At 41.4% G+C, this 10904-nt stretch overlaps 1 protein-coding gene across 7 annotated transcripts in view; it reads right to left on the reverse strand.

Annotated features, from left to right (window-relative positions):
- ELF1 (E74 like ETS transcription factor 1) overlaps positions 1–10904 on the reverse strand; it is a 143934-nt gene that overhangs the window by 45017 nt on the left and 88013 nt on the right. For all 7 annotated transcript variants that reach the window (XM_032776931.2, XM_032776926.2, XM_032776930.2 and 4 more), the window contains one exon: positions 3188–3362. In XM_032776931.2, coding sequence (XP_032632822.1) covers positions 3188–3362 — 175 coding nt within the window. The remainder of the gene's footprint in view (positions 1–3187; positions 3363–10904) is intronic.

A 10904-nucleotide genomic window follows, 5' to 3' on the forward strand; every position in this document is an offset into this window, starting at 1 on the left:
AAAGCGTTGTATAGTGTTGTGCATAGTTTGAAAATGAGACTGTGGTAAGAAAGCTCTGGCTTGTCCTGAATCTAACACTGGCCCTAAGAACTCTATTTTCTGAGTAGGAGATAGAATCGATTTTTTGCACGTTCAACAGGAGACCCAGCCTATCAAATGTGGACCTTATCAAGTTGACATGTTGTTCCACTCACACCCTGGAATGGCTCTTGACTAATCAGTCATCAAGGTATGGGAATATCTGCACCTGGCTTTTTCTCAGGAAGGCTGCTATGACTGTCATGCATTTGGTGAACACCCGAGCGGTTGGTGACAGGCCGAAGGGGAGAACCATAAACTGATAGTGAATGTGGCCAACAACGAATCTTAGAAACTTCCTGTGGGATGGGACTATGGAAATGTGGAAGGATGCATCGTTCAAGTCAAGGACAGCATACCAATCCCCTGGATCCATCTGGAGCCCAGATTCTGGGCCATCCTTCTGAGAAGCTCCTGGTGGGCTCTACTATCAACTGGGGCAGGTGCTGATGATTTTCCTGCTACTGTTTCATCAAGTGAAGATGATGAGGAGGCTCGGGCTGGTAAGGGACCTTCCCATCCGAACTCAGTGAGTGCCTGGTCATCAGTATCGGCGCCCATCTCGGTGCCGACTGCAAAGCCGGTAGCAGTGCCGACGTCGGCACCGCTATGGAGCTCTCTGGCCCTGGATGGTGCTCATCCATCTCAGGCGACAGAGAGATCGCTGTGAAAAGGACCCCTGGAATTGGTGGTATGTTGATGGTGTCCAAAAGGGCCACTGCGCTGGCCACGGTACAGGTGGGAAGGATTGTCCCATTTCCAACCTCTGAAGATGCCACTCCACACGGTGCTGGTTCCTTCTAGATATACAGGACTCTGCCTCTAAATTTGATGCTGAGGAGTCCAAGTGCACACACCGTGGTGGCGCTGTGCCTGACAGTGCCAGGGTGAGGGCACGCAGTGCCACATCATCGCTGGCTTATCCCTGATGTTACTGGAGCTCTGTGCAGTGCTGGATGCTTCCTCTCGTGTTGGTCGGGAGAGTGCGGGCCCATTAGGGCTATGAGGCCTCTGCTGCCTCAAAGGTCTCTGGAGTGGCGGGGAGATCGAAGTCCTCCACTTGACTCTCATCCACTGGCGCGGAACTCTACAGAACCCTCTGCAGGCCTGGAGTCAATCATATTGCCTCAGGCACGGATGAGATGGATTGGCCCAGCACAGTTGCGTTCCGCTAGCAGGCTCATGCTCAGTTATTTGAGCAGGTGAGCACACTCTGTCCGTCTTCCTGTGCTTTTTGCAAAGCGGTGGTGACTGTGAGCAGTGCTGGGCTTCTGAACATCAGGAAGTCTTCAGTGCTGGGGAGTGATGGTGCCAAGGTGACCCCAGAGTCCATCCTCGGAGCCGCAACGTCCCTGATTGAAGCCAGTGCGCTACTCACTGCTGCTGAAGTAGCAGTGCCAGGTCCATGAGGCTCAACTCCGACTGTGGCCGCAGGGCCTGTGGTCCTTTTCCTTCTTAGTGTGGGGGTGGAATACTCTGCAGATCTTGTCCTTATCAATCTGGTGGGATTCCCCCAGGCACTTTAAGCAGGACCTATGTGGGTCGCCCTTTGGCATTGGCATTTGGCAGACCCCACATGGCTTAAACCTCTGGAACTGAGGCATGCCCTGACCCCAGCCAGAAGAAGTGAACGGAGAAGAGAACCCTGGGGTGGGGGTGCTCAAAGGGGATGAGATTCAAACACTACACTCTACTAAAAACTATTAACTAACTGTTGAAACTATTTTCAGGTAGGAACAATGAGTACACTAGGGGATTGTTCGAAAACAAGAGAGAAGAGAACGCTTCAATGGGCGTCACTGGCAGTAAGAAGGAACTGGAGATGCGAAGGGTCGGTAGGGCCCTATATGCGGGGCAACTCCAGGGGGCACCTGAGCCGACCCGATGGTACCACTAGTGGAAAAACCTTCTGGTGACTGTGCACACGGCACGCACACACTTACTTGGAATTGATATGAAAAAGCACTCAAAGAAGATGTGTTCTTAACTTGGGTTAAAATGGCAGCAATTCAAGACATAGCAAATCTGCTCAACAGCTCAAATTCAAACCTAAAGGGCAGCCTCAGCTAGAACCAGAGCTACTAAACTTAATTAAAAGTTGAGTTACCATGTCTTCATTGCCGCTTTAACCAGGGTTAGCTAACGTGAGTTACAAACGCAGCTTTTTTTGCAGCGTAGACATACCTTAAGGGTGGTATCTGTATTGTCTTCTCTTTACTGTACAGCCTTAATGGCGCTCAATGATAAAGTATTCTAGTTTAAGAAAATATTTTCTACTTGCTCCATCTCAGGTTTTCTTGATGCATTTTGGGGAACCAGAGTTACAGCATTAAGTGCTGGGTGGGGAGGGACGCGGGGGAAAGATTTGCTGCTTATTTTTCCAATAGCACCATAACTTTGCCACATTGGGTACATCCCATGCTCTCTGTTGTTGTTTTTCCTGGTAAAAGATGTAGCATTCATCTGTAAAATGCAAAACATAAGAGATACAACAATGTGTACCCTTATTGCTAGAACCTTAAATTTCTGAATTTCCTGACTGGCTAACGTGGCTCACTGCAATTTTAAAATTAGATGTAAACATCTTTTTGCAATTCATATGTTTCAAATAAAATAAAAACAGTGTGATTTTTAGAATACTTTCACTGGAGTTTGAAACCACATTTCTGGGACTTGTATTTGTACTATTGTTCATTTAACGCAGGACAAATAAACTTTAATCAATCTTTATTATTAGAAAGTAAAAGACACTGAATATATTGCTAAATTGCAACTCAAAAGTGCTTTCTTGTCAGTAATGTGGCAAATAGAACTGATCAAAAAACATTTCAGCAGAAATTCAAACAATGAAAATTTTTGGTTCTGGTTAAAAAGTCCAAAATTCTCCACAGAAAGCAGACACGTTTTCTTTAAGTTGAAAACCCACTTTTTTTGCTGAAATACTATTTAGATAGAAAATTGTTTACTTCATAACGAAGAACATAGTATAGTCCTATACATTACTTCCTTACTTGGTACGGGCAGAACTTTGGTTGATTTTGCTCTCTGTCATGAAAACATTTGTCACCGTAAGCCTCTCATACCGTACAGAAATATTTCTCTAACAAACCTGTAAGGGTGATGTCATCATCTTCTATTATTTGCTCTTCTGCAACATCCAGGGAACTCTCAGTAATCATGTCACTGGATTCATCAACACAAGCTAAGCCAGAATAATTGTGTAGGAGGTCTGCACTAGGAATATGTTCCACAATGACAGCAGGGAAAATGGATGGATCACCAAGCTATAAAAAGAAGTATTAAAATAAAACTATTTAGATTATTTCAGAATTAAATGTTTGTCTATCTGGAATATTTCAATCTTATCACATCTATAAAGTGTTACTAGAACACTGATATTTGTTCCTGACAACCTAATCAACCAGCAATCCCTCAACATGCAAATTGGCACAGCTACAAAAGGTGGTCATATAACAGCAAAATAATCATTAGAATTTCTAAAAGGATTACTTTGTACTGAGCAAGCATATTTATTACAGAAGTAATTGAGAAACAATTAATATATATCCCCATGACAACATTTTTACAGAGTCACTTTTCAGAGCAAAACTACTTCAAAAAATGAACTGGGCAGAGGATTAGAAAACACATTGTAGGGGATAACTGCACTGGCTGGAGGAGTAGAAGGGAGGGAGATGTTTTCCAATTAATTCTTATGGTTCTATTAATTTGAAGCTGCTCTGTCCCTCCTCTCCATTGCAGTATCCACTCTTTGTCATCACTCCACCCTCTAAAATTTCTATCTTGTGTCAGATGTAAAAGAAATGAAGCAGCTGGAGAATCAGAAACATGTCAAGCCAAGCAACAATAATTAGAAGACGAACATTCTTTCAAAAGGCAGTCCCCCAACAGGAAGAGGTTTTCAGAAAGTGAATGTTACAACAGAGAAAAAAGTTTTCTAAAGCTAATTTTCTAAAAGGTCATCTGCAGGAAGAAATTCACTAGCTGATGGTAGCATAGTTTGTTACAATTATTTCAAGATTTCTTTCAGCAATCTCCATACTACAAAAACATAGAACACTATTATTTTGACAAATTAAAAGAAAGGTTATGTGAGTGGGTCCTTCTGTAAACAAAAAAGTGTGGATGGACTTAGGGCTAACATATACTTCAGAAGAGTACAGTATAGATTTGTGCCCTAGTTCAAGCCATTTTTTTAACCATTCAAGAAAAAAATCTTAAGATTGTGGTTATAATCTGATCACAGTATGCAGTTCAAGTTCAAGAAAAATAAAATATATTCCAAGCCAATGATTCAATATAAATGATGGCTATAAGGTCAAGTATCTCTCAGCAAAAATCCAGGAAGGGAATTATTAGTAGCACCAAGTGCCATTAAAAGTTTTGATAGGCAGGAATTAGTATTTTAAGTCATTCGGTAGTTTTTAAAAATATGTTCTAACAACAATTGTTGTTAATGGGTAATAAGGGTCAAATTCAACAAAATCCCTAATATATTTCAGTGGGCTTCTACTGTTAAGAGTTAAGAATTCAGTAGACACAAAAGCCAATTATGGAAGTTCAGCAAGTAAGTTCCTCAAAATACAGGAGTCAAAATAAAATAACACCTACAAGAGCAATAAAATGGTCAAAAAGCAGACCTAGTTAAGGTCCCTCAGGCAGTTCTGCAAAAATTAGGACGTGAACAGGTTAGAGCTGAGGAGAGGCCTGTCTGAACAAGAGAGTGACTCCAGGAGAAAAAGGGCACAAAGTCATAGCATCAGAAAAGATGACTGCTGCTAAGCAGTTCAATAGAATAATGAGCTTCACTAAGACTTATTAATGAACCCCAAAGGAGTGCTCTCATGTCAGTCAATAGAATCAGTCCGTGTTATTAATATTAAATCAAAATGGATCAAAAAACTATTATCCCATTTAAGAACCAAGCCACCTAATTTTCTTAATGGCACAAGACTAGATAGAAACTAACCAGTAATCTGCCCTGCAATTTCCCAAACGTTGTCCCACAGACCACTCTTGGTCTTCAGAGATCTGGCTGGTCACATGGTTTTGGGTCTATTTGTTTCCACAACAGATATGAGGGGAGTTGAAATGAAAATCAAAAAAGGCAAAGGGACAAAATAACATAGTAAAAAGCGGTAAAGTCAAATTCTTTCTGTATGTTTGAAATTGCTTTATTTGCTCCAGGTTGTTATGTGATCATGAACTGGACAGTAAATGGTCTCCAAGAGACAATTGCACTATTGAGATATGGTCCAAGATATGAAAAAGTTTGAGATTCCCCAATAGAACCAATACCAAGACATAAACGTATTGTGAAAACATGGAAAAAAATGTTTAAAAAGAGTTAAGGTTGAAAAGTCAAGCACTCAAAAATTTTAAAATGCCAGAATTAAAGTTGCCTGACACAAAGGCATCCCCCTCCCACATTTCAAGTCTGTTATCCAAGACATGAGGTATCAGAGCTTTTTAAAGCAAAGGCCACGAAAACTTTTTAACTTGAGCAAACCAACTTATTTTTCCCTCACCTCATTCTTGGAAATGGCTGATTCATTTGGCTGAAATTAAAAAATGAGCCTGAGGCAGACACCTAGCATGGAAAACTTAAGCCAAAAAACTTAAAGTCTGGGAAAGTTATAGGTTAGGTTGGCAGAATTCAATTTTTTTTTTTTTTTTTTTTTTAAGAATTTTGATGGATAATATCAATGTTTATTTTTAAGCATTTTTCCCTATATTTAGCTATTTAAATGTTCAAAGTTTGCAGGAAATGATGTCGGGGATCAAAAAATAAGGGGTCAGATTATTATTTAATAACAGCAGATGTTGAAATTAAAAAAAAGTTAAACTTGTATAGTCTCTAAAAACACAAATCATCAATATCACATGTCAAAATATACAAAGTAAATATCCTTAAGCCAAGCAGGTTCTCAAGCAGCATTTTTCTTACTTTGCCTATCCGTAAATTGCTATTATCATCAACGGAAATATTTTTTCATCGATTTGTGTGTGTAAAGTGAACTCAACATTTACCAACAAAAATCTAACTCTTCCAAGTGTAGCTATAAGCAACTGAAAACAGGACTTTGTAGTGAGAAGTGTCGTGCAACCTTAATAATAAACAGTGCTACCAGCCCCACCTATAATATATATATTGTGCAATATACCACATCCTCTCATATCATTTGCTAATTCTGAACATTTCAATGGTTAAATGCAAACTCTTCCTAAATTATCAGGGTTTGAAGGTGATGCCATGTTTACACAGGAAAAATATTTTCTCTAGTTTTGAACGGAAGTCTTGGATTACAGTTTTGAAAAGTAATGCATGAGCCCTTAAATTATAAAGTCTCATCTACATTCAAGGAAAACTATGTTAGCCAGAATAGTTTCCAAACATTCTTCCCAGAGTAGAGCTTATATGTTTCCAACATTGCTGAGTAGGCCTTATGAATGGTGGGACCCCCAACCCAAACAAGGCAGAAGCTCAAGATGCTGGAATGGGGAGGGCAAGAGGGTGAGGAGGAAATGAAGCCTTAAACAGCCTCCTCTTGCAATCCCGTTAGAAAAAGATTGTTTGATAGTGAAGCGTTCCTTCCCTTATGGTTCTGCTGTTGCTTACTTTATTTGCCCATAATGGCCAGCCCTTCTCATTAGCATCTTTCTCTATAAAAATGGTTCTGGCTCAAACATGCTCTCTCTCTCCAATGGCCTAAATTTGTGCCACTTCCTCAGCCTCCTCAGAAGCAGAAATTAAGGCATTGGTTCTCAAACTTTTGTATTGGTGATCTCTTTCACACAGTAAGCCTGTGCGTTTAACTCCCCTTATAAATTAAATTACCAGTACTTTTAAAATATTTAACACTATTTAACACCACTATGAATGCTGGGGGAGAAGCAGGGTTAGGGGCGGAGGCTGACAGCTCGCAACCCCCCCATGTAATAACCTCACAACCACCTGAGGAGTCACTAACCCCAATTTGAGAACCCCTGAACTAAAGAAAGCAAGTAAACTATATTGTTGTTATTCTTCAAGGGAGTAGGTTTTAAATAATTACTTTGCTTCAGAAGAATAAATCCAAAGAAATGCTTTTTACTAAAAACAAGGAAGAGTATTTACAATTCAGAAACAATTTTTGTGTAAATGAAATTCTTGTCCAGAGCCTTCTAAGGTCCCATCTACACTGCACAGTATAAGTTATTGTGCTGTGGAACCTGGCTACAATAGGTCAGTCATCTGTTCATTTTTAAAATATATTCAGTCTTGCACTATCAACAGGACTGAACCATATTTTGACAGTGTTACTATACTGCAGTCTTGAATTTTAGCAGTCTGTAGGATTACTCAGGAACATGATTCAGTACAACCTACAATTGTGTTCTGACCATGCCTTGGGACTACTGTCCCGAATACACCCACCATGGTAGTTGTAACTAAATATCCCCAACATCTCTCTCACCTACAGAAGTTGGTCCAATAAAAGATATTACCTCACCCACCTCTCTCAAATATCCTGGGATCGATATGGTTACAACTACACTGCATATCCCAACACAGTAATTTATATAGTGCCAAAAGACAGTATTAGGATAATTCTTAGTTTTGCCCTATGCTTAAATAACTATTTGAGGAGCTTAGTGACACACACTGTTCAGGAAGGAAAAGGTGAACGTAATGAAAAAAGTAAGCTGGAGAATATAGAAAATTATTAGTAATAGCCATGCTGTCATATGGTAAGTAAACTTGATTTAAATAAATTATAATCTTAGAAGAGTAGGAGTAAAAATCAGCAACACATTTCAAAAAGAACAACTATCACTTTTTGGGTTTTCATACTCATAAGATGCAAAGTAAAGGTTTTCTTTCCTGCAATATTAAGAATAGGAAGCCTGCAGCAAATATTCTGTAATTACTCACAGAAAATATATGTACACTTGTAGGCTTTAGTGAAAAATGAAACTTTGTAAAAAGAGAAGGTTTTTTTATTGCGAAAATTATTTTTACATTGACTGCACTTGCAAATTTCATCAATAAAATTTCATTCACCTTCTCTCCCACCCTCCACAAAGTTCTAATGAAATATACTGATATGTAAGTGACAAGAGAAAGAGGCAATTTCATTTCAGATTTTCCATACCCTTCTCAATAATATAACTGGAGGAAAAGTACTTGGATCCCACTAGAATAGAAGATTGAAACTACTAGTAGTTGTGTTATTTTAAGCCACAGGCGCAACTTTGTACAAATTATGAATGGCAGAAGTCTGAAAGAATTACTAGTCACTGATCCTCTCCTTCTTTGATGGAGCCTGCCTGTGAAATCAGAAGTGTCAGCTTTTGACAAGGTGTCCACCACACCTAGGCACATGAGATTAACAAGTCTCACAGCAGCTTCTGGGGAACAGATAAATGTGGTGTGTTCCCCATGGAACTGGAAGCCCATGAAGGGAGACCTGAACCATGTCGTCCTAGGAACTTTCTGAATATAGGAGTCGTCCTCATACAGAAACTGACTTCAGTTCCATCACCCCTGCCAAAGACAATCCATCCTTCCAAATTGACTCACAGCCAGATTATCAGTCCCAGGAAAGTGGGAAGGGGATTGAGAATCTGTCTGAAAGATACTCTGCATGGAGATAGAGAGTAAAACTTACTGCCCGATCCAGAGGCCCTGTGACACCCAAGCTGAGAGGAGCTATCTGCAAAGTGAAGGAGACTACTGAAGGAGGATTGGAATTGGGCCAAAAGGTGGAGAAAATCAGTCCCCACTAACTTGACTGCACTGTTCTGTGAATCTGGGCCATGGGATCTCAAAACAATTGACAGGCCACCTGCCAGGCAATGAGACTACACTTTCTGAGGTTCTCCCTCCCTCTTGGAGCAGTGTGAAGGGCCAAAAGTGGCAGTCAGAGCATAAAGAACCTGTAAGAGATAGCAACAGGTCTGATCCACAAGCACTACCAGACCTAATGTACCCTTGGGAAGGTACAGTGGCTGCCAAAATGTAACTGTTTCAAGCCTGGAACTTCCTAATCACAACTGCAAGGCAGTGAAGGAATGGGAGGGGGGAAGAGAAAGAGTCAGAGTAAGACCAGAAGAGACCAACATGTCATCTAGTATGTCTTCCTGCATGGCACAGGCATCAACACCACTCAACAACCAAAATTAAACCTAAGTATCAGCCCCTGGGAGAACAGACTATTATGTGCCACAGGCAGGAACTGTGGTAGGGAGCATATCTGCCAGAATTGGACCCTCTACGACGGGGATGGGCAAACTACTGCCCGGGGACTGCATCCGCCCCTCCAGATGTTTTAATACAGCCCTCGAGCTCCCACCGGGAAGCAGGATCCGGGGCTTGCCCTGTTCTGGTGCTCCAGCCAGGGAGTGGGGCTCAGGAGCTTGCCCCACTCTGCGCGGCTCCTGGAAGCAGCAGTATGTCTCTCCTCGGCTCCTACACATAGGGGCTGCCAGGGGGTTCTGCACACCGCCCCAAGCGCTGCCCCCACAGCTCCCATTGGCCAGGAACCACAGCCAATGGGAGCTGCAGTGGCAACATCTGCAGCCAGGGCAGCGTGCAGAGCTGCCTGGCTGCACCTCAACTTAGCAGCTGGATGAGGGACATGCTGCTGCTTTGGTGAGCTGCATGAGGAAAGTGCTGCCCAGAGCCAGCACCCCTGACTCCCTCCTGCGCCCCAACCCCCTGCCCTAGCCCTGATTCCCCTCCTGCCCTCAAACTCCTCGGTCCCAGCCCAGAACATCCTCCTGCACCCCCAACCTATCATACCAATCCCAGAGCCCATACCCACAGCTGGAGCCCTCATCCCCTCTCACATCCCAGCCCCCAATTTTGTGAGAATTCATAGCCCACCATACAATTTCCATACACAGATGTAGCTCTCGGGCCCACTCCTGCTCTAGAAGTGCAGCCTAATTTCAGACTGATGGTACTCTATGCAAAAACAGAATCATCCCTATTTAAGCAGGATCTGTTCTGTGTAGCAACAGAGTCTGTAATCCTATTAGTAGAGTAAGCACAAGCTAACCCACTCCATTCTCAAGGCTGTGACAAAGTTTTTACGCTATTTGTGCATGGTCACATTTGCACATTCCAAAAAGGACCATTGAGAAAGCAAAAAAAGAGCATTTGCTAAACAGAAATGGACAAAGCTGGTAAGGGACGAAATCATATTTCTTGTTCATGTAGAGTCATTTAAAACTTAAATTGGGTAACACCAACACTCAAAGCTCAGCTAGAAAAAAAAATCTTTATTAGACCAATAAAAATATTTTCAGGGCTACAACTTTCTAATTGCCAGCCCTGGACAAATAAACAGAAATATCAATTTTATCCATCACAGAAATCAAAACCCTTAGCAATTCTGTATATAATTAACTACCTCCCTGGTCTCACTACATGATTCCTCTGATTTATACATTCTAATACAGCATTTTTTCGGTAACAATATAATATGACACGTCCATATTCAATTTCCACTTTTTAACCACTCTGATTTTTTTCTGTAGAAGAGTGTCCCTTTTTATAAGATTCATTCTCATAAATCAGCCATCTCTAGATTTATCCTCATCTCTTGCAATTGAGCTAAGATCCCCCAGGTTTGGAAGGAACTGGCCGCAAGGTATTCTCAATGAGTGGTCGTTGGCACTATAGAGTTCACTTTTTCCCATTAGTCTGTCACAGTCTTAATTGGATCACTTTTAGGGCATGCTACAAGACTGTTTTTCTAGATTTTTTCTAGTGTAGGATTTATTGGGCTTCCAAAATGAATGCCAGGAAGGCATTTGTT

This window comes from Chelonoidis abingdonii, chromosome 1, assembly GCF_003597395.2.
Source record: "Chelonoidis abingdonii isolate Lonesome George chromosome 1, CheloAbing_2.0, whole genome shotgun sequence".
NCBI lineage: Eukaryota > Metazoa > Chordata > Testudines > Testudinidae > Chelonoidis > Chelonoidis abingdonii.